Here is a 22,625-nt window from a genome sequence, read left to right on the forward strand (position 1 = left end):
TTTGCTTGGTAAAGGGCAGCATGTGTTAAAAGGCGCCGGCTCCTCTACCCCACTTACCCGGCAGAGAGGCTGCGCCTTTGTGTTTTTGTTTTTTTCTAGAAAAGCAGCTAAAAGGATGTATGAGCCTTATTTGGGCCAGGGCCTGGCAGGGATTTTATCCCCTTTCATTCCTTGCCTCAATGGACAAAGCCAGTCAGGGAGGCAAGACAAACAAGAGACGGACAGACCTGGGTCCAGGGCCTATCCCTGCCACTTACGGGCCATGTGACCCCCAGCACGTCACTACCTTACTTGTACAGTGAGGACAGAGAGCTCGGACCTCCCCAGGTGTTCGTGGCATTGGGGAGCGATGCCCGAGACCCAGCACTCTGATCCCGAGCTCCCTGTGACTATGGCCACCAGAGCATGGAGTCAGAGGCAGTTCCTGGTCCTGGGTAGTGTTGGGCAGATGACAGAACCTCTCTGTGCTTCATTTTCCTCATCTGTAAAGTGGATTTTAAGAGGATAAAATAAGGTAACACATGCAAGGCATTTGGAAGAGGCTGGCAAGTGGGAGATATGCTAATAAGCATTTGCTGGTCTTAATAATGTGACCGCAGGCCCAGAGCGTGAAGGTGCTGGTAAGCTCCGTGTTTACTGGCTGAGTGGGACAGTTAACTTCTCTGTGCTCTAATTTTCTCACCCTTTTCCAGAGGGGTGTGAGGACTATGTGTTATCCTTGCAGCTACCTGTCCAGACAGCACAGCTGGTCTCCCATTTACAGATGTGGAGGCTCAGAGAGGTTGACTGACTTGCCCAGGGTCACACAGCAGAGAAGTGAGAGAGATAGGACTGGGGCCTAGGTTTGGCTGGCAGTATCTGAGCCTGCCTTGTCCAGTCACAATCCAGGGAAAGGACCAACAGTGTGGAGAGGCACACAGACAGCCCCATTTCTCCTGGGTAGGGCCTGGGCAGGCATGAGGTCAGGTCTGGAGCCCCTCATGGAGCTCTTGTCTTCATAGCAACTCTTCAAAGGAGCAACTTGCCCCTTTGAGGAGCAGGTAGGAGGATTAAGTGGACAGGGCAGGGGCGGGCTGTGTCAGATTGGCTGTGGGGAGCAGGGAGCATGGCCAGCCCATGAGGGGCAGGGGGACGCCCGGTTCTGCACCCTGGCTGCCCTGAGAGAGCACAGAGTGCTGGGCCCCCAGAGCCAGAGGTCACAGGTGGGGCAGGGAAAGTTGTTGGTGTGCCCCAGGCAGAGGACGTGGCCGGGAATAGCACACATGGCAGGTGTTGACCAGGTCACTGGGTGCCCAGAGATGGGGAGGTGACCCCCTCCCCGCAGGGCTGCCAGCCAGCGTGCAGGGGTGGCGGGGCATGCGGGCCTGAGTGGCGTGTTCCTTCGTGAAGGAGACAGAATGGGGGCACAGGCGCCCAGCACCCTCCTCTGAGCTGCTCCTGCTTCTCTCAGTCCTTGGGGTCCCTCCTAGGCTCCCCTCCCTGACCTATTTCCTCTCCTCTCCTCTGCCTCCTCCTTCCCAGTTTACTCTACCTGCGGGTCTCTAGCCAGCTCCCCACTCAGCTCCTTGCTCTTCAGGAGGACAGGGCATGGGGCCTGCGGTGGCCCCAGGAAGGAGAGCTGGGGGGGCGGCGGGGGTTCTGCAGGAGGTGGGCACCTCCGCTCTGGCAGGCTGACCCCTGTTCCTCCTCTCCTTTTGTGGCCTCCAGGCCCTCGCTGTAGGATGGGGGTGTGTGCCCCACCATACCACTAGTCCCGCTTTCGGCCCAGGCCCCCTGCCCCCAGAACCCCCATTTCAGCCCCGTGGGCAGGCACCAGGCATACCTGTGGGTAGAGCTGGGGCTGCCCCAGGGGAGACCCTGGGGAGTGGAGAAAGAGCAGTCCCTGGAACAGAGTCACGACAGAAGATGGCCCCAGACAGCCAGGCAATACCCCATCCCTTCAGGATTAAGTGATCCAGACCTTCCTGAGGTGGAGGCTGGCGTTCGGGCCGTCTCAGACCCCAGGGAACGGGGCAAGGGCTGTGCCATCTGGGGCATGCCCGGGTGGCCTTCCCTGCCCTGTGCCGGTGTTGGTATCCATGAGCGGTTCCTGGGTGCCTGGCACAGGACACACCTGTATGGGTTGCTTCTTGTCTCATCTTCCCAAGACCCCGCGTGCAGCTGCGGCTGTCGGGGTGTGCCTGTGTGCTGCGGGCCATCGGGATGCAGGGCCCAGGGACCAGCAAGGATGCTGTGTTGCTGGGGGGGAGGGGGGAGCAGGAGGAGGAGCGGGAGCTGGGGTGAGCGAGGACTTCGGAAGCCAATGAGAGCCAGGTTCGTCTCCCAACTGCCAATCTGGAAGCGGGGGCTCGGGGAGAGCGAGTGGCTGCTCTGAAACCCCGCGGGGAGGCGGGCCGGCCTCGGCCACCGGGCTCTGCATATAAATGGCCCGGGAGCGGCGCCCCATCACAGCGCTGCCGTCTCCCCCTCCCTCTGGATCCTGGTGACTCAGGCCTTTGTTTGCCCTGCCTGGTAGAGGCAGATCGCCTTCTCGCTCGGCAAGATGCCGGAGTGCTGGGATGGGGTGAGTGAGGGCTCTGGGGGCGGCCAGGTGGGCAGGGAGGAAGGGACAGCCCTCCGCCTCTGTCTGCTGGCAGAGCTGCTTTCGGTTGCCTCACCTTGGGCATCTTGGAGGCAAGGCCAGTAGGTTCTAGTGTCCCTGGTCCCCCTGCAGCAGTGGCTAGGGGTTAGTTGCTGGTCAGGGCCTGCGGGGAAGGGCTGAAATCTGCAGCAAGGGGAATGAGCTGTGTGACCCGTCCGCAAGCCGGGGTGGCCCCGGGTGCCAGCACGCGCACCTCCCACTGACCGTGTGCCCTTGGCCTGGCGCAGGGGCCTGGCTGTGTCTGCCACCGGCCTGTGACCACCTCAGCGCTGGGGGAGGCTCTGTTCCCCGCACGTGTCCTGACCCCACGAGAGTTGTCGTGGTTGTTTGGGTGGCTGCGCCGGAGTGAGAACGGAAGGACAGCCTCTCCCTCCCTTAGTAGGTGCTGGCAGCTCTGCTGCGGTCCCCAGGGAACTGCAGTGCCAGTCCGGCTGAGACGGGGAGGACTGGGCGGGGTGCTAACCCGGCCTTCAGGCCGAGGTCCCTGCGGGGGGAGGGGAGGTGAGGAGAGGGTCGCAGTGTCTTACCTAGTGGGTAGGGACAGGCAAGGCTGCAGCCAAGATCCTGCGGGGGTAGGGGCCCGGGCAGCAGTGCCCAGGGGTGCTGTTCTTCCTCAGAGAGGGAGAAGCAGGGGCACGCGTCCTCCTCCACCCCACGCCCGGCCTGCTCTGCCGGGGCACAGACCCCCGGGCCGCCCTGCACCCAGGCAGCGATGTCAGCGCCTACCCCGGGTGCAGTCCCAGTCCGCTGAATTGCTGCTGTGGTTGATTGAATGAATCGTACTAGTCGCCCCCCTCCAGCACCTCACCCCCTCCCACGGGCTGAAACCCAGCAACTCTCAAGGTCACGGGTGAGGGGAGACTGACCGCCGGGAGAAGACGTCAGAGCCCCCTCCCTTGCTGCGGCAGTGCCGGCGCCCACCTGGAGGCGGGGGCTCTGACGTCAGCGGGAGCCAATGGGCGCGCTCGGTCCTGGGGGCTGGGGGCTCAGAGCTTGTTGGGCTGTGGCCCTCAGGTCGCCCCTCTTGTGCTGCACCCCGAGAGATGGGGACTCTCAGCTCCTGTCTGGCTGAGCTGGGTCAGAGCTCCTGGGTCGGTGGGGGAGGGGGTTCAGCCAAGTCATTGGGCCGTGTGGGACAACCGGGCCATTGCCCTGGACAGCCTATCTGGCCCTGGATAGCCAAGCCTTTGGGGGGGGGGGAGGAGACGGAGAGCACTACGCCTTAGTCCCGAGGTCCAGGGGCTGCTGATGGTGACGGCTAGGTCACACCAGGGCTGGGAAGGGTAGACACCCCTCACGCACAGCCATGGCGGGGGTGGGGGTGGGGGGGTGCAGGTGTGCGGGTGGAAGACTGCTGCCCTGGGCCCTGACTGTACTCAGGAGGGCTAGAGCTGACCCCCACGGAGAACGCCCTTCACACCGTAGGAAGCGCACTACAGCTCTTGTGCAATGGGCGCCCCTCCTGCCCCCAACCCCTGCCCTCCAGAGCTAAGAGTGTGGGGGCTGGTGGAGGATGCAGTATGGCCGCCCCCAGCAGAGACAGGAGGCTGTGGAGAGCTGCCTGCTTGGAAATCTGTGGGCTGGAGCCTTCAGGGCATATCCCTGGCCTGAGGCTGGCACCTGGCAAGGCCTGCTTAGCCCTCTCTGGGTTTGACCTTGGGCAAGTCATTTCTCCGTTCCCAAACTCAGTTTGCTCCTCTGGGGCTTGGGTTCCTGTGAGAAGTAAATGAGACACATGAAAAGTGGCTGGTCAGCCGTCAGTGAGGAGGAAGGTGTTCCTTGTTTTGACCCTGAGGGAGGACAGGCCTAGGATGTGGAGAGGCTTTGGGGGCCCTGGGCACACTTAGAGGACATGAAGTTTATTTAACAGGGCCTCACAGCAGAATTGTGGCTCCCAGGGTGTGTGTGGCCTCTGGCTGTGGGCGTGACACCACCTTGTCATTCCCTGCTGGAGACACAGGCCTGAACAGTGTTCCTCTGAACCCTGACCCAGGAAGACCAGACCCCAGGAAGCTGTCTCCTGCCTCCAGAGTCCCCCCTTTTCCATCAGGAGCAGGAACTTGGGTTCTCTCTGAATCTAAGTGTCCTCCATGTGCAAAAGGGGAAAATGCATGCATAACATGCTTGGCACTTAGCACATATTTGGGGGTCAGTCACTTCCTGCCCTTGACCTTAGCCCCACCTCCTACTCACAGAGCCAACTCACAGCATTCCCCGTGGTGCAGGGAAGGCTGTTAATTCAGCTCGGACAGACCTCTTGGAGTCTGTCCATCGAGTGGCCAAAAGTGACTAGTTTGCAGAGGGACCAGCCCCCGGGGCCCCTCCCCAAGATTCAAGGAGGCCCGAGCACATCAGCCTCCTCCTTGAGCATCCAGCGCTGGTTCTCGAAGGACTAGCCACCCCACGCCACAAAATCAGGGGCGTGAGCACAGGAGGATACCAGGGTGGTCACTGCACAAGGCCTTTGGGAGGCCTTGGAGGTCAGGGGGAGGGGCATTCAAGGTGGAAGGAACAACACGAGCAAGAGTCTGGAGGTGGGAACTGGGGCGGGCACGGGGGCTGGCGGCTACTGCACGTTCCAGGCAGGGCTGTCGAGGCCATTCACCTTCAAGAGCAGTCCTGAAGGATTCTGAGTGGGGGAACATGGCGAGGGCAGGACTCAGGCTGGGGTGGGCGTGCTGTCCTGGAGGGGCTGCCGTGACTCGGAGAGAATGAGCTTCACTGGACCCTGCGGGGCTGAGAGCAGCAGGGCCTGGGCAGTGGCAGCCCACCCCACTGGTTAGCAGACTTCCCTGGGCATGCCAGCACACGTTGTCCCTGCACCAGACACCTCCCGGAAGGGGTACTCCCTCTGGTCTGCTCTGCCTGGGGGCTGCTCAGCGCCATGAGAATAAGGTGCCCCCCTGCTGGGCGGTAGGGGCCCCACCACAGGCCCAACAGCCCCCAGGCTGCCCCACAGCCAGGAGCGAGGGCCGCCCAGTGTGCCCAGTGCTGTTTCCCCTGCAGGAGCATGACATCGAGACCCCTTACGGCCTGTTGCATGTGGTGATCCGGGGCTCCCCCAAAGGGAACCGCCCGGCCATCCTCACCTACCATGACGTGGGCCTCAATCGTAAGTACACCCTGGCCCCATCCTTCCTTCCTCGGCCTCCCCTCTTTCCCCACAGGGCCCCCTAGATCCCCACTCATACTCCGCTCTGTGACCTTAGCCGTGTGGGCCTTGGTGCCCCTGCTGGACCCTGAGGCTGATCGCCTCCACCTTGCCCTGCCTCTCAGGGCCACAGGCCTCCCCACCCCTTTGCTGAGCCACAGCTGAGAGGTGTGTCTTTGCAGACAAGCTGTGCTTCAACACCTTCTTCAACTTCGAGGACATGCAGGAGATCACCAAACACTTCGTGGTGTGCCATGTGGATGCCCCTGGTCAGCAGGTGGGGGCGTCGCAGTTTCCCCAGGGGTAGGTACCGGGGAGCTCCCTTGCAGGTTTCCCCAGCTCTGTGGCCCAGGCTGTACCAGCCCTGACCTCCGCCTCTGCCTGCAGGTACCAGTTCCCCTCCATGGAGCAGCTGGCCGCCATGCTCCCCAGCGTGGTGCAGCACTTTGGGTGAGTCCCCGCCCAGACCTTGTCCCTGGGCTGGGGGCCGGAGGGTGCCCCCATCACTGCAGAGCCAGCAGGCACCAGCTGAGGGCGATCGTGGGCAGTGCCTCCCCTGGCGCTGGCGTGACCAGTCATGCTTTCCACCAGGTTCAAGTACGTGATTGGCATCGGAGTGGGAGCCGGAGCTTATGTGCTGGCCAAGTTCGGGGTGAGTCTCCCTCCTCCCACCCCCATCCCAGGGCTGGCCTCTCCCCTCAACCCTTCAACCACAGGAGCATTTGCTCTTTCTTCCTGTTCCTTCCCCTCCCCCCACTTGCTCTTCACTTAGAAAATCCCCCTTTTTTTTTCCTTTTTTCACCCAAGGAAATTAAAAAAAAAAAAGAGGTTGCTTTTTCCACGCATTTCCTTAAAAGACTATAAACGATAACTTGCTTCACCATGAGCCAAAGCCAAAATTTCTGTAACAAACTACAACGAATTGCTCCAGCCACTAAGTAAGGATTCTCCTAGTCCCTTATACACTAATTAGGGTAATATTTAAACACAAGTCATTTCTTAGCCAAAAGTGACACTTGCATTAAGTTTGGAAGGTTTAAAGAAAGTTGCTTCAGAAACATCACGTTGGGTCAGAGCCCACAAGCTTTCCATCTCCGAAGAATTTTTAGGATTCAAAATATTTTCTTTCTTTTAAAATATGTCTTTTTCCAAAAGAAAAGGCCAAGCATTTTGAACTCCAGTGTGAATTTCAGCACTTAACCCCTTGTTAGCTGCCGACCATTCCCTGTCCCCCCAGAAAAACTCAACGGGAAAGCAGTGTCGTATGTATATTACCGTTTTCCCCCGAAGAAATCATTCCGATCTCTTGTACAATCGAACAGAACACAGGCTTTGGAAAGGTCAGTTTCCTGCTTCACTAGGGCTTCTTTCTCTACGAAAGCAAAGAAACCAGATGTTTCATTGAAGATGTTTACTCCTCAGTTTTACAACAACAGCATCTTCAAAGATCTAAAAGGCGCGGAAAACAGTGCCATAGGCATAGGTTCGAAATCAGTCAAAGAATTGTGAAAGGTTCCAGGCGGGGAGGAGCACGAGCAGGGGCTGCTGGAAGGGGAGCCCAGGCAGGTGTCCAGCTGTGGCCCAGTTGAGTCATCTGCGGTGTCTTGAAGCCCTTCCAGAGCACGTCCTTCTCCTCGGACCCTCCAGCCACCTGGGAGATAGGCAGGGCCGACACCTCACAGCCCGTGTTCTCGGGGGGAAGACGGGGGCTCCCTACACACTCTCCTGTCTCCCTCTCACGGCAGCTCATCTTCCCTGACCTGGTGGAGGGGCTGGTGCTGATGAACATTGACCCCAACGGCAAAGGCTGGATCGACTGGGCGGCCACCAAGGTGAGCATGGTCCGCTTAGACAGGGGCGCTGATGCTGGGGAGGGTGGGGAGGGTGGGGAGTGGCACTGACGCTGGCCTCCACCCCGGCCCACAGCTCTCCGGCCTCACGAGCACTTTACCTGACACGGTGCTATCCCACCTCTTCAGCCAGGTAAGGGGGTGGGGCCCCCATGGAGGCTGCGGTGGTGGCTGACCTGGGGGTCTCGGGAGCCTCTCGAGGGCCTGCTTCCACCCACTCTCTGGGGTGCCCAGGACGGCTACACCCTCCCAGCCAGGCAGGAGGAGGAGGTCTGGGTTAGGGTTATCTGACCTGTCTCTACCGGGCTGACACAGATGTGGGGGGCCCCGCCCCCCCCCTTGCTGGGCCTGGGGCCAGGGCCACGGGGGCTATGCTACCTGCATGCCCCTGTCTATCCGTCTGTCCGCTCCCCTCCACGCACCTCCCCCCTCTGCCCCCCCTCTGTCCCCCCGGGCCCAGGAGGAGCTGGCGAACAACACAGAGCTGGTGCAGAGCTACCGGCAGCAGATCGGGAACGTGGTGAACCAGGCCAACCTGCAGCTCTTCTGGAACATGTACAACAGGTGCGGGCGGCGCCCGCTCTGCCGGGATCCCCTCAGTATGGCTGGCTGCTCGTAGAAGGGGGCAGGCCGGAGACACGCGCTCCCCATTTTGTAGATGAGCTGCTTGGGGCATCACCGCTGGCTCAGGGCCACCCCCCCTTGAAAGGCAGACGGGGAGCAGGGCTGCGGACTCTGGTTCTCGGGCTCTTGCATGCCTTCTCCCCTGGGGCACTGTGGTTCAGCCCGGAGCAGCGGGGGATGTGAGCCACATCGCTGACCCCCACAGCCTGAACCTCGGGGCTGTAGATGGGGAGGAGGCTGGAGGAAGCCCTTGTGTTTCAGGCTGTGCTCCTTGGAGCCCTCTTTCCTTTCTCGTACAAATATTTATTCAGCGCCTGCTGTGTGTGTGGGGGGGGGGTTGCTGGGGATACAGTGGAGAATGAGAGGACCAGGCCCTGCTCCCCTCTGTGACCCTGGAGCCCATGCGCAGGTGGTGGTACCTGTCAGAGCAGTGCTTCGGGGGGGAGGGGGGATCGAGAGCCAAATTTGAGGGCCCAGCTGGCATGAATTGGGGGATCCGAGAAGTTCCGCATGAGAGAAGGCCTGAAGACTCCCTATTTGTGCGGAGCATGTCCCTGTCTCCCTGTTTTCCAGCTGGGATCTGGGAGGCCTTTTCCACAGCTGAGACAACTCAGTAACCATAAGCCCCAACTCTGGGCCCAGACCATGACGTTGGGCCGTAATTGCCATTGTGGGAGGCTGGAGTAGGGCCCTGGGGCAGAAGAGCCCTGGGATCCCATCCCGAGATGCCCACCTCTACCTCGGCCTCTCCCTGCAGCCGCAGAGACCTGGACATTAACCGGCCTGGAACAGTGCCCAATGCCAAGACGCTGCGGTGAGTGACCCGCACCCCCAGGCTGCCCCTGTCCCCCTGCCCAGGCCAGACAGCCCTTTTCCTCTGTGTCTGCAGCTGCCCGGTGATGCTGGTGGTCGGGGACAACGCCCCCGCCGAGGATGGGGTGGTGAGTGAGGGGCTCTGCCCCGACTGGGGGGTGGGAGGCGTGAGTAAGGGCGTCATTGGCCTCAGGCCGTCAGGGCCAGGCACTGGCTGTCGGCCTTCTCAGCCCACCGCCCCACCACCTTGCCTCGCAGCATCCACCATGCACAGCCCCACCCTTCAAGTGAGGGAGCAGAGACTGTGGGAGCCGGGGCCAGACCGCCTGCGGGTCAGCCCCTCCCTCCCTCCCAGTAGCGCGGCCCCACCTCGGTCTCTGCCACCTCGGGGTGCGTCTCTGGAGACGAGCTCTCTCCTGTACAGCTTGCTTCATTCGCTATGAAATAGTCCCCGAGCACGTGCACCCCTGCTGCCTTTGGGTATTGTCACTTTTCCCACTGGAACTCTGGAAGCAGGCAGCCCGGGGCATCATGTCCCCGTTGGACAGAGGCCGAGGGTCCAGGAGTACCCAGGGCAGCCTCCAGTGTCCCTGGAAACTAGGACACCTTCCCTGTGCCTGAGGGCTCAGGGGAATGGGCTGTATGGACCATCTGGACCCAGGCAGAGGCCTCGGTCTCCTGTCGATCTTGACCCTCCTCCCTCACCTCCCTGCCTGACCTCTATGGGCCCTGGCACTTTCCCAGCCACTCCCATCGAGGTGGCCCTGGCTCCCTGTAGGGACATGGCCCAGCCACTGACCCATTTCCCGCCCTGCCAGCTGCTGTGAGTGGAGTCCACGGGTCTCGGGTCCCTCGGGGAGGGCGCGGGGGCCTGCTTCCTGATCTGCAGAAGGACTTTCAGAAGGCAGCCTGCACACCCTTCCTCGCCAGTAGAGCCTCCCCGCTCTGGGACTAGAACCTGCCTTAGCACCTGGGGTAGGGGCTCCCCTGATAGCCCAGGGGCTGGGGCTGCCTTACGCTGCGGACCTTGCCCCTAGGTGGAGTGCAACTCCAAACTGGATCCAGGCACCACGACCTTCCTGAAGGTGAGGCCTTCCTCCCCAGCCAAGGGCCCAGCCTCAGGGCGGGGCCTGCCTGGGGTCCCAGCGGGGTGGGGGCAGGCCGGCGTGTCTGCTCAGGGCAGCCTGTTTGGGTATACGAGGCCTGGGCAAGGTGCAGGGTGCCCCTGCTCAGCTCACCCCCCTCTCTTCCCTGCAGATGGCAGATTCCGGGGGGCTCCCCCAGGTCACACAGGTGAGACTCTTGGCCCTCCCTTCTCTAGCCCAGGTGGGGGAAGCCTCCCTTCCCCCCAGCCCCAAGCAGCCAATCAAAGCATGTGACTGTCCCTCTGTCCTGCAGCCAGGAAAGCTGACTGAGGCCTTCAAATACTTCCTGCAAGGCATGGGCTACAGTAAGTAAACCTCCCCCCGCCCCCGCCCTAGAGACGGGTGGGCGGCCGCGCATGGTGTCTGGTGGCCCTGAGCAGCCTGTGGGCACAGGAGATCTGTGTTAGTGGGGCCCAGCTGCCGTGCCACTCACCACGTGCTCCCCACCACGACTGGGGACTCTCGGGGGGGCATCTCCACCTGAGTGGTGAGGAGATGACCCCAGGCAGCGTCTGGCTCTCCCATGCCCTTGGGGAGGCTTTGGGACGCTGTTCTCATGGCGACGTGGCGTGTAGGCTCTTCTTCAGGCCTGGGGGACCAGAGCCCGGGCTGGGTCCTGCCCAGAAAGGCACACCCCACTCCGCGGCCAGACCTGGAGCACCTGTACCGCTTGTCGCAGGTGGGGGACGGCATCAGGGGCGTTAGAGCGGTCTTGGAGTCTGGGGCCTGAGGAAGGCACGTGGGGCCATGTGGTGTTAGGAGAGAGCTGAAGGCAGCGGAACCTGAGGGCGGCATACGTGAAGACCCCAGGGTAACGGGCCGTGGGGTGGCAGTGGCCGCCGCCTCCCCTCTCCAGACTGCTCCTTGTGCAGGGATGAGGTGCCCAGACTGCTCCTGAGCACCTCTAGCACGCACGCGCCCACGCGCACCTTATCTCCTTGATTTCTCCCCTCTCCCCCATATACCCGTCTTTCCTGCTGGAAGCAGAACTTCTCTTCCTGAATTTATGTCTCCCCCTGAGACTTCAGCCTCTGGAGCTTGTGCCTCCGTGGAAGGACAGGCCTGTGGGGGAAGCCAGGAGTGGAACCTCCTCTGGCCCCCAGGGGCCTGCCAGCCTCTCCGTGGAGAAGTAGGGCAAAGAGAGGCCCAAGCCAACAATAATACATGGCAGGAGCTCTGAGGCTGGGCCTGAGCCCAGGGGTGCCCAGTGAACAGACGGGTAGACGAGCAATGCTTGTTAGGCTGGGGCATATTCTTAGGGCCCCGGGAGCATCAGCACCAGGCAGCCTAAGAGCCGGGCTGGATTTAGGAGGTTGTACAGGCCTCCCCCAAACTGTACCGGGGAGACTGAGGCCCAGAAGAAAGGGGAGGCTGCTGTTGCTAAGAATATGGGCCCCCAAACCCCTCTCGACGTGGGGCCCTCAGTGCCGCAGCCCAGGCTGGAGAAGCGGGGGCAAGAGGAGTGCCCCCAGCGTGGTGTCAGGCCTCCCTCCAGGGCTGCTGCTGCGGTGGGTGGGCAGGGGTGGGCTTCCTGAGGCTCTGGCCCGGCCCCCGCCTGCTCTGTGCCTGTCCTGTTATCTCCTCTCGGACCCATCGCAATACCCTGGCCTCGCCGGATCACGCTCTTCACCCGTGTTCTGTGTCTCCCCCCTCCCCCCGCCCCTCTGGCTCTGTCTTCTCTCTAGTTGCATACTTGAAGGACCGAAGGCTGAGTGGAGGAGCAGGTAGCCCCGCGGCCTCTCCCCCGATGCATGGACCCCTACCCCAGTACCCTCCTGCTCCTTCCTCTGTGCGGTGCTGCAGCCAGGCCTCCTCTTGCCGTGGTTTGGAACTTTCATGTGTCTGCTCGCCTCCAAAGCCCGAAAGAGTCCTGCTTTTTCACAGATCCTGGGCCTAAGTGGGCTGGTGTCCCATATCCGGGCTCTAGATTGGCCGAGGTTTAGAGCCGTCTGGCTTCTGGGGTGCCATGGGCCGCGTGGCTTTCAGAGCTCAGGCAGCTGGCACCAGAGCCTCACAGAGGGAAAACCCAGGCCTGGCCCTGGGGGCAAGGGTGTCCAGCCATGCCCGAGCTGGATGGGTGGCCAGTTGCGTTCAGGCAGGTGGAGTTTGCCCCCTGAGTCTTGCTTGTGAAAGTCTGAATACTGACGGAAGCTAGATTTAAGGCAGTCTGTGGCCTCCGCACCTTGTCCTCCTTGACAGTAGTCCTGCTGCCCTGTCCCGTCATCGTCTTGAGGGAGGCACTGTTGGAAATCGGTCCCCTCCCTGCACCGGCTCAGGCGTACCCAGTCAGACCACCCCGCTCTGGCCATAGCTCTGGGCCGCTGTCGTGAGATGGGTCCTGCTGGCCCCCCGCCTCCTGGGCTCAGCCCCTGGCGCTGCATGCCTCCGGCTTGTCCGAGTAGATGCCAGAGCCGCGGCTTGACACGGGCCCCCGCGCCGCCGGCAGAACGGGTCTTGCTGGCCGCTTCGCTTGCGTCGCTCCTTGTCCCCCTGCCGGCGCCCGCCCCGCCTGCCCGCCCTCACGCCCGCTCCCGTCTCTGTCCACAGTGCCCTCGGCCAGCATGACCCGCCTCGCGCGCTCCCGTACCGCGTCTCTCACCAGCGCCAGCTCGGTGGATGGCAGCCGCCCGCAGGCCTGCACCCACTCGGAGAGCAGTGAGGGGCTGGGCCAGGTCAATCACACCATGGAGGTGTCCTGTTGAAGCCCTTGGCCCGGCAGCGACACCCACCTGCCCCCGCCCGCATCGACGTCCCACTGCCATCCTCGCGCCGGCTCATTTTCCTTTTAGTTTATTTTTGTGAAGGCCAAGGGGAGGAAATGGGTTTACTTCTCTTTTGTTGAAAAGATGAGGGGATTCATCCTAGATGCTGCAGAACAGTCTCCGGGTGGTTTGAGAGGCTCACTCCTCCCCACCCCCACCACCTCACTCACCTTAACTTGGCGGACTTAGTCCCCTCTTCCAACTCCCCACAGTCAGGGCGGGGTACGGGGAAGAAGGGGATTTGCTAAGGAGAGAGTTCAAGTCCTTCTCTAGGCAGGATCCAGGATAATATCCTAGACTGAAGAAAGCATGGGATGAACCCCTTGGGCAGGCACGTTTGAAGATAGGCGGGGTTTTGAGGTGGTGTGCTGGGACAGCAGGAGCACAGGGTCCAGCTCAGGTACTGAGGTGACAAACAGGAGGCAGCACTGGGGAGCACGAGGAGGCAGGAGCCCTGGAGCTCTGCGGACCCCTTTCTTCCCGGCTCCTCCACCAAGCACATCCGTTTCTGTCTTTTTGCACATGTGACAATCATCTGAACCGTAGCCACGAGGGGGCGCTCCCGCCAGGCAGCAGTTTTCCTGGTGCTCTCTGGGCTGACCTGGTGACGTCGGGCCAGGCAGGCAGGGACTGAACAGGGTTTCTCTGCCCAAGGAAGACAGAACACAGATGACCTAAAATGCAGGAACCCCACAGATTGTCTCAGCCCACACACTCCACCACCTCCTGGCCTTGTCCCATGTCTGAGCCAAGGCCCTGAGGTAGACAGTTACTTGATCCTCTGTCTCCACTGGGACCTGATCTGGGGGCTGAGCTTAATTGCTGAAATAGCCCATGAGGGTTGGACACACCCCAGAACTTCATGGTGTCTGCCTTCAGGAGCCAGTATGTGGCTGGAGGCAGTGTGTGGCAGAGATTCCCAGTTCCGTGGAGGACAACCCAGTCAGTAGCAGTGTGTCCGAGGCCACCGGAAACATGGTGTTCTTTCTGGTCCTGGTCAAGCTATGCCAATATTTTCTGTGGGCATCACTAACAAAGAAGAGAGTTTATTTGGAGAGAAATGGTCTAAGGTTGTGAGACTTGTGCAGGCCCCCACTGCCATCTCAGGACCGTTGGAGTGGCTTGGGCTGGGGCTTGCTGGGTCCTGGGGTGGGAGGTGAAGTTTCCTAAAGTGAACAAGGGCCAGGCAAAGGAGAAAGGCTCTCCACACACCCTGGTCCCCTCCTTTCACATGAAGTCCAAGACTGTGCCAGACACATCCCACCCACCCACACTATCAGGGAGAATCTCCTGGCCCAGAAGCCAGAGTCACTGGTCTTAGAGCCTAAATCAATTGCCACAAACCCTGAAACAGGAGGGGAGAGAGCAATGAAAACTGGAGGGCTGTGGAGGGGACGGTTGTGTGTGGGGTGCTCTGAGGCTGAGCGGATACCTGCATCCACCTTTCCTTGGCACGTATCACCCCCTTCTAGAATCTTAAGCCATTACTAGACTGCTCTAGAGCCTGGTGGAGTGTTAGTCTGTCCCCAGTTCTATTCACTCACGTGCTTCCTTTGAATATCAAATGTGACTGTTTGAAAAGCTGGTAGAATTAATCCCTCTTACTGTAGATAGTGCTGCAGACCTTGGATTTTTTTTTCTGTGTTTTCAGATGAGATATCTATAAATATCTATACATTATATATATATATATGTATATTGGGTCTTCCTGCGTGTGGTTTTCCATCGGAGGTTGTCTCTTTGGTCAAAGTGAACTTTTAATGGAGTTTATTACTTTCCTCTCTGTATAAAGTGAAGAACCTAATTTTGTGTATTCTGGTGGCTGATGTCATGAAACTTTGAGATGACAAAATGTAAAACAAATAAAAACCCTTGTCAAAGTAGAAGAGTTAACTGTGCTGGCAAACTAATAAAGAAGAATTTGAGTACAGTAACACCAGGCCCATCCCCAGAAGCTTTTGGGAAGGCAGCACTGAGGTTGGTGCTGCTTGGGCTCAGGTGGGACTGAGTATGCAGGAGTTCCCATCCATGTTTATATTTCCAGGTTGTTTTTTTTTTTAAACTCTACCCCCACTTTGGGGCTTGAACTCAGGACCACCCGGTGATCAAGAGTCACATGCTCTACCAACGGAACCAGCTAGGTGATCCACTTATTTCCAGTTCTTACCACATGCATTATCTTGCCAATCCTATTTTTTAAAAAGATAGTATTCATTTGAGAGAGAGCATGAGCGGGGGAGTGGGGAGGCAGAGGAGAAGCAGGAGCCCAGGGCTGGGCGATCCCAAGACACTGAAATCACGACCCCAGCTGAAGGCAGCTGCTTAACTGGTTAAATCATTTCTCCTGAGAAGGTCCTGGAGCCCAGGTGTCCCCAGCTGAGTTTAGAGAACTGAGCCACCCAGGCGCCTCACCAATCCTTATATTAATTCCACAGGATATATATTATCTTAGTTTCACAGCTGAGGATAAGGGATCTGCCCTAAGAAGCAGCCAAGCTAGGAGCTGGCTTTGGCATTGCAGAACTTCAAAACCCTGCTTTTTTTTTTTTTTTAAGATTTTATTTATTTATTTGACAGAGAGAGAGACAGCCAGCGAGAGAGGGAACACAGGCAGGGGGAGTGGGAGAGGAAGAAGCAGGCTCCCAGCGGAGGAGCCTGATGTGGGGCTGATCCCAGAATGTCAGGATCACGCCCTGAGCCAAAGGCAGATGCTTAACGACTGAGCCACCAGGCGCCCCCTGCTTCATTTTAACAGCATGCTACTTTCCTATGTTTAACCACCATTTCTGACTCATTCACTCATTAACTCAAATAGACACATAAGGTAGCTGCTATGTGTCAACTAATAAAGCACGTAAATAAAAATAAAACCCACCATGTGCTGTGGGTGTGATGAAAAACAGAAGGACGTACTAGAGAGTGCGGGCAGAGGGGGTTTATTCCAGTTCTGGGAACCCTTGCCATGCCCCTCGGAAACACACACAACCTGCCCCACGGCACTCGGGAACGCACGCGGAAACACACACAACCTGCCCCACGGCACTCGGGAACGCACGCAGGTACACAACTGCTCTGCTCTGAGCAAATAAAATGGTTCGATCAGGAAGGCAGGCTGGACGCCCACCTGGGTGCGCTCGCAGCCGGGAAGCCCCGCGTTGGTATCCAGAAACTGAATTTTGTTCTTCACCTGGACTACTACGAATTATCTCAGCTCTTAGGAGACCAAAGGGGAGAGAGTTGAGCCTGGCTCAGAACCAGGCTCGAGGAGATAGGTCTTCCTGGACCCGACCGCACGTTTTCTAAACCCAGCTGGGGACACCCGGGCTCCAGAAAGACGTTTTCGGAGGAATAATTTGACCAGGTGCAAATCCCCACTCGTCCTCCGCGTGGACGTCGGGACGAACGTCACGTGGCGCCGGGGCGGGGACATAGGCCCCGCCCCCAACAGGCTTCTTTTCCCCGGACGCCGGAAGCGCCCTCGCGGAGTTCCTGACTCGCGGGGCCGCGAGGCCTCGACCATGGCGACCCAGACGAAGCGCCGGCGGGTAAGTCGCGGGGGACCGGAGCGGGGCCCACCCCTTTCCGCCGCGCCTCGTCCCTACCCTGCCCGTAGCGTGGTCCCGCGCCTCTCCTTCGCTCGCACGGGTCCCTGGCCCCCTCCGCGTCCCCTCCCCCACCCAGAGCCCTTTCTCCGCGCGCGGCTCCGTCTCCTCCCGCGTCCCGCGCGTTCCCTGGGGCGGGCCTTCTCCACGGCGCTCGCTCGTTCCAGGTGGCGGGGCCTGTGGGCGGTGGCGACGCGGCCCCGGACCCGGTGGCCGGTTTCCTGAGCTGGTGCCGGCAGGTGGGGCTGGAGCTGAGTCCCAAGGTGAGGAGGCGGGGGTGCGGGCAGGCGCGGTGGGGGCGCAGGCCAGCTCTGACCTGCCGCTCCTCCGCTCAGGTGTCGGTGAGCCGGCAGGGCACGGTGGCCGGCTACGGCATGGTGGCCCGGGAGAGCGTGCAGCCCGGGGAGCTGCTGTTCGCCGTGCCGCGGGCTGCGCTCCTGTCGCAGCACACCTGCTCCATCGGCGGCCTGCTGGAGCGAGGTGGGTGCGCCGGCGGGGGTGAGACGGGGAGGCGGGCCGCGGAGCGGCGCCAGGGTTTTCAGCTCCGTGCCTCTCACTTCGTGTCTCCCTCAGAGCGAGGCGCGCTGCAGAGCCAGTCGGGCTGGGTGCCGCTGCTGCTGGCGCTGCTGCACGAGCTGCAAGCCCCGGCCTCGCCCTGGAGCCCCTACTTTGCGCTCTGGCCGGAGCTGGGCCGCTTGGAGCACCCCATGTTCTGGTGAGAGCCTTAGTAGGGGTGGGGAGCACCAGCGCCGGAGCCTGGCTCAAACTGTCCTGGCCCGGGGAGCGGGTCCCCAGGCACTAGTCCCGGTGGGGTGTGTGAAGGGAACCCGGGTGGGGTGTCACTGCAGGCCTGAGGAGGAGCGCCGGCGACTGCTGCAGGGTACAGGCGTACCCGAGGCCGTGGAAAAGGACTTGGCCAATATCCGCAGCGAATACTATTCCATCGTGTTGCCCTTCATGGAAGCCCACCCGGATCTTTTCAGCCCCAGGGTTCGCTCCCTGGAACTCTACCGCCAGCTCGTGGCTCTTGTGATGGCCTACAGGTCAGTGAGCAGAACCTTGAAGGGCTTTTTTCTTTAGAACTCTGTTGAGGGGTAAGAGGGGAAAGAACAGTGAACACACCCCAGTCTCTCACCCTACACTGGGCTTTAGCAAAGTTCTCTCTGTGGCAGCTTTCAGGAACCACTGGAGGAAGAGGAGGATGAAAAGGAGCCAAACTCCCCTTTGATGGTGCCTGCTGCAGACATACTAAACCACTTAGCCAATCATAATGCCAATCTAGAATACTCTCCAGTGAGTGGATCCCTCTCAGTTATTGTTCTTATGTGCACTGATGATGAAGCATTTGATTCAAACCAGTGCCTGTCACTTATGCTGGCCTGAGAGTTGGGCTAAGTGGGCTCCGTTCTCCTCGTGGTAAAAATGCATAGGTGAAGTTAGCTTTTCTTATGTTCAGTTTGCATATTTCACTCAAATAGTTCAAACACAAAACCTCACTACCCACAAAGAAAGTTGTGGTTATTTCTCTGCTAAGCTACTGCCATCATTTATTTGGTGCCAGAGGTTGGCTCTACTGTCACTACTTTGGGGGAAAAAGGGAGAGGAGTGGGGATGATCATAGGTCAGATCTAAGATGATACCAGGGTTTTATCAATTCCATTTGCTAAGTGGGAAGTTGCAAGAAAAGATCCAAGTTTATGGAATTAGGGAATGGGTATTTTTTAATCCTGGCTTCCATCTGCCATTCCCTAGTTGGGTTTAATCATTTTTAAAAGCTAACAGCTTTAAGTACTGAAGATGACCGAGCAGAGATGCACTTAATAAAGCAGTGAGGCTGAATTTGACCTTTATAAACCTTACCTCCTCCATCGTACTGTACAGGCGTATTATACTTCAGATACTGTGCTTCACAAACTGAAGGTTTGTGGCAACCCTGTGTTGAGCAAATTTATGAGTGCCGTTTTTCTAACATCACTTGCGTCATGTCTGTGTCTCCTAGTTTGGGAAGAATTACAACTGCAAGAATTGCAGTATTTCAAACGTTTCTATTACTATATTTGTTTGATCTGATCAGTAATTGTAACTCAGAGAAAGCTCAGGTGGTGGTTAGCACTGATTTAGCAGTAAAGTTGTTTTCTAAGATAAGCATATTTTTATATGCACTGGGACACCCAAAAGTTCGATTTTTTTTTTAAAAGACAATATTTGCTTTTTTGTGGTGGTATGGAACCAAACCTACGTAATCTCTGAGGTATGCCTATACAGGATCTTCATAGGAACTAAAAATAAAACGCTGAGAGGTATATCGTCAGTCCCATCGCTGAACTATATCCACGGCGAAGCTCTTCCTAAGAGGGATTTAATCTTCCTGGGGCTGGCCAGTGAAGGGCCTGGTCCCAGCTTCTCCCTTCCACCTCAGAACTGTCTTCGGATGGTGGCCACTCAGCTCATTCCTAAAGGCCACGAAATTTTCAACACTTATGGGCAAATGGCTAATTGGCAGCTGATTCATATGTATGGTTTTGCTGAACCATATCCTGACAACACGGATGACACAGCTGACATTCAGATGGTGACAGTTCGTGAAGCAGCATTACAGGGTGAGTGTCTGATGATCCAATCTTGGACACCTGTGGGCATGTCTGTATTCCCCCCCACCCCAGGTGCTCTTAAATAGCAGTTGCCCTGTTTTTTGGAGATTGGGTAGTAGAGTAAGAAGAAATGAACTGCTGGGTTTATGGAGACCTTTACACTATTACTATCTACAGGAACAAAAGTTGAAGCGGAGAGGCTCCTACTGTATGAACGCTGGGATTTCTTATGCAAACTGGAGATGGTTGGAGAAGAGGGAGCCTTTGTGATTGGACGTGAGGAGGTACTGACCGAAGAGGAACTGACCACTACACTCAAGGTAAAGGGCGGAGAATGGCCAAAATATTAAGAGCTAGTTAAAGCTAATGAGAAAAGAAATGTGGGATGGAGGGAGAGCATACTTAAATGCTGCCGAGACAGACTTCTAAATTCAGAAATTCATAATTAAAGGGCAATTATAATTAAAAGACTCAATGATTGCTTCTAGGTACTATGCATGCCTGCTGAGGAGTTCAGAGAGTTTAAAGACCAGGATGGATGGGGAGATAATAAAAGGGAAGAGGACAGCTTGACAATCACAAATATCCCCAAACTTAAAGCATCATGGAGACAGCTTCTTCGGGACAGTGTTTTGTTGACCCTGCAAACGTATGCCACAGACTTAAAATCTGAACAAGATTTACTAAGTAATGAGGTCTACACCAGACTCAGCTGGAGGGAACAGCAGGCCTTGCAGGTTCGCTATGGTCAGAAGATGATCTTACATCAGTTGTTGGAACTGACAAGTTAGCAGGTTCTGTGCTGCCTGAAGGAACACGGACGAGAAGAACTTTATTCTAAGCTAATATTGATGCTTGAAAAAAAAAATTTGGATCTTTTGCTTTGCTTTTCCTTTTATTAAATACCAAAAGGAAAAGTAGCAAAGGTGGTGTGCTCAGGTTAACTCTGAGGTAAGGGTGAACTGAACTGTTTAAGGACTGTACACAGCTGACTTGGAAATTGCTGACGGTTACTAAGACCAATAAATCTTAAAACTGTTGTGTTCTCACTTGGAACCAGAGTTAGCAAAAATGTGATAGTAATAGGTCTTGGTTGTAGTCTAGCATTTAATAACATGGACTTTGAAAGTAGACCTGGGTCTATTCTGAGCAAGCTTTTTTCCCCTCCAAGACTTAGTTTCCTGTTCAAGGGTTTGATGAGCTATAGCGCTGGCATGCAGCCATTGTTTTACTTCCTCAGGAGGCTGAAGTTTACTCTAGATGGCACAACTCACCTTTAATTAGGGAAGAAACCCTAAGACACCAATGACATTCAAACCTTAGTTGTTAAAATTTCTATTTAATCTTGAACCTTTTTGTCCTCTGTGGCTGTAAAACTTGACAATCAATCATTAAAGGTAAGGTATACTTTAAGTGGCATAAATTTTAAATATATATCAAAATACTATGAGAAGGGGTATGAAAAATGTTTAATTGTTTAATCAATCACAGAAACCTGCTCCAGTGATACGTGCCAAATAAGCGGGGAAGATCTATCATTCAGCAAGAGGTGATGTTTCCCAATGGCCCCAGGCTCTGTGAGCCTGGGCTGTCCACTTTCCTCCTCACCACCAGCACTGGCTGCTGCTACTGAGAAAGGCACAGTGGACTCACATGTGTGTCATGACTTTAATGTTTTGACTACAGTATGCATACACATACAGGTAAGGGAGCTAGAACCCAAGAGCCCAGGAACTAGAAAGGCTACAAAATACAACACGTGGACCAATACATTTACAAAACATTCAAAATCCTTACAAAAGGGGCTGTATTGGTCCTTTTGACTTTGTTGTTGTTCAACATAGCCTGTATGGCTATTCACTGGGATAATGGGGAAGGGAAATTCATACACTATTAGTCCCCTTTCCCACAAGTATGAGGAGAGAGCTAGGGGCACTTTTAGGCCTGGGTTTGATTTCCCTTTATAAAAAGAGCTGACTGCATCGTGGGGCCTAAGGGTGTAGTTCTCCAGTAGAAATGAGAAAATGATGCTCTCCCAGCAGTCAGCTTTAGATCCGGGGAAGAGGCAAAACAAAAATCCATGGGATCTCAATTGTGAGCTCTTCCCATGTTCCCTAAGCATACCAAATAGTAGCACATACATTTTTTAACAACTTTGTGATTTTTCAGGGTCCCCTGTCCACATTAAAAAAATAAGTTACACAATATTTAAACTGGCTTTTTTGCTATTCTTTGGGACACCAGGAATGTCCGAAGACATGGAGCTATGTTGTATCCCCAGACAAGTGCATGGCATCAACAGCCTTTTCAGTTACAAGCTGGGCAGGTACCAAGTTTATCTACTTGCCTTGGACACATTTTGCACAAACCCAAGAAGTTCCAGACAAAGGTTTTATCTTTCATATATTTACACAAGTTCAAAATGATATTCACAGCATCTTCTAAATTTTGGCCAAGAGTCAAAAAAATGCATTTAAACTTTGGAACGTGCCCACATAGACAGGAAGCTGACCCAAACAGTATTTGGGGCAGGTACCCGAGAACCAAAGGGCTGGGAAAGTCAGGAAGAGCTGAAAGGATTCTTCAGCCAGTTTATAAACCTGGTGCAGTGGGACCTCCAGGCTGACACATTTACAGCAGAGCTGCAGTTCTAACTGGCACCTGTCCCTTCCATTACTTGCTGAGCTTGCTTCTGTCCCATGCAACACTGTGCAACCGACTGGAATAACCTGAAAAAGACATTTACAAGTTTGTGAGAAAAATTTCAGGCCTGGCAGTATTAATGATAGCGAAAGCTAATCACCCACCCTAGCTACAGCCATCATGTGTTTCTCATTCTTAGACAATTAATAAATTACTTTTGAACTCACTTTTCAATTTCTGGGGCACAGTGTACAAACTCGTGATTCCAGAACTTAAATGCTGGATTTTTAATCAGCTCAATGAAGGTAATAAGAAGACCCCAAGGATGTGGCCTATTTACAATCAACCGTTCCAAGAGAACCCTGAAGGGGAAGAAAGATTAGTTAATGCACAGAGAAACGTACAAATTTATGAGCACTTCTCCTTTACCTTTTTTCCTAACTTTTCTCCTTGACTACTAAGCTACAAGGAAAAGTTACTAGCTTTACTAAGGACAGGTGGATTAATGTCTAGCATGGTTAATGTAGGTGGATTCTGGAATTAGAAAACCTGGGTTTGAATCCTGCCTCTTCCCATTAGAAGACTGAGTAAGGATAACAGTATCAGATTTAAAGTGTGTGTATCTCTCTCACCAGAATCTACCCCTTTCCCAATCTCCAATGCTATACACAGTCTAAACAATCTGCAACAGATTCCTAAACTATCATCCAAGAAAACAAAAAATAAAAAAACCACAAGTATGATCTTGTTATTTCTCCTTCAAACTTTTCAACCTAGAGGATAAAGCCCAAGCTAAATTAACA

At 56.3% G+C, this 22,625-nt stretch overlaps 3 protein-coding genes across 18 annotated transcripts in view; 2 read left to right on the plus strand and 1 right to left on the minus strand.

The window, feature by feature from the left end:
- Window positions 1-14,872, plus strand: part of NDRG4 (NDRG family member 4) — a 39,493-nt gene extending 24,621 nt beyond the window's left edge. For 3 of the 6 annotated variants that reach the window (XM_087870473.1, XM_045806905.2, XM_087870472.1), the window contains 14 exons: window positions 5,648-5,753; window positions 5,975-6,095; window positions 6,180-6,242; window positions 6,384-6,444; window positions 7,538-7,624; window positions 7,719-7,775; window positions 8,103-8,206; window positions 9,024-9,080; window positions 9,156-9,207; window positions 10,117-10,164; window positions 10,337-10,372; window positions 10,478-10,529; window positions 11,910-11,948; window positions 12,772-14,872. In XM_087870473.1, coding sequence (XP_087726599.1) covers window positions 5,648-5,753; window positions 5,975-6,095; window positions 6,180-6,242; window positions 6,384-6,444; window positions 7,538-7,624; window positions 7,719-7,775; window positions 8,103-8,206; window positions 9,024-9,080; window positions 9,156-9,207; window positions 10,117-10,164; window positions 10,337-10,372; window positions 10,478-10,529; window positions 11,910-11,948; window positions 12,772-12,926 — 1,038 coding nt within the window. In that variant the 3' untranslated portion in view covers window positions 12,927-14,872. Of the gene's footprint in view, window positions 1-2,291; window positions 2,564-5,647; window positions 5,754-5,974; window positions 6,096-6,179; window positions 6,243-6,383; window positions 6,445-7,537; window positions 7,625-7,718; window positions 7,776-8,102; window positions 8,207-9,023; window positions 9,081-9,155; window positions 9,208-10,116; window positions 10,165-10,336; window positions 10,373-10,477; window positions 10,530-11,909; window positions 11,949-12,771 lie in introns of those variants that run through there. The other 3 variants (XM_045806907.2, XM_045806908.2, XM_045806906.2) reach the window with 3 other exon arrangements.
- A 1,520-nt stretch (window positions 14,873-16,392) lies between these two features.
- On the plus strand, window positions 16,393-20,096 carry SETD6 (SET domain containing 6, protein lysine methyltransferase). Of its 5 annotated transcripts, XM_045806921.2 has the most exons (9): window positions 16,394-16,531; window positions 16,756-16,851; window positions 16,924-17,068; window positions 17,162-17,303; window positions 17,437-17,631; window positions 17,761-17,881; window positions 19,008-19,188; window positions 19,357-19,499; window positions 19,668-20,096. In XM_045806921.2, exons 1-9 carry the CDS (start codon window positions 16,505-16,507, stop codon window positions 19,968-19,970), a joined length of 1,353 nt encoding a protein of 450 aa, XP_045662877.2. In that variant the 5' UTR covers window positions 16,394-16,504; the 3' UTR covers window positions 19,971-20,096. The 5 variants fall into 5 exon arrangements, with proteins under 5 accessions (XP_045662874.2, XP_045662876.2, XP_045662878.2 ...); XM_045806918.2 differs by having other exon boundaries at window positions 16,393-16,531; window positions 16,756-17,068; XM_045806920.2 differs by lacking the exon at window positions 17,761-17,881 and having other exon boundaries at window positions 16,393-16,531; window positions 18,854-19,188.
- Window positions 20,097-21,565: 1,469 nt separating this feature from the next.
- Window positions 21,566-22,625, minus strand: part of CNOT1 (CCR4-NOT transcription complex subunit 1) — a 105,480-nt gene continuing 104,420 nt past the window's right edge. For all 7 annotated transcript variants that reach the window (XM_045806916.2, XM_045806913.2, XM_045806917.2 and 4 more), the window contains 2 exons: window positions 22,050-22,184; window positions 21,566-21,908 (listed from right to left, as the gene is read on the minus strand). In XM_045806916.2, coding sequence (XP_045662872.2) covers window positions 21,830-21,908; window positions 22,050-22,184 — 214 coding nt within the window. In that variant the 3' untranslated portion in view covers window positions 21,566-21,829. The remainder of the gene's footprint in view (window positions 21,909-22,049; window positions 22,185-22,625) is intronic.

Source organism: Ursus americanus, chromosome 21 (genome assembly GCF_024610735.1).
Source record: "Ursus americanus isolate L20-20 chromosome 21, mUrsAme1.1.p, whole genome shotgun sequence".
NCBI classification, from domain to species: Eukaryota; Metazoa; Chordata; class Mammalia; order Carnivora; family Ursidae; genus Ursus; species Ursus americanus.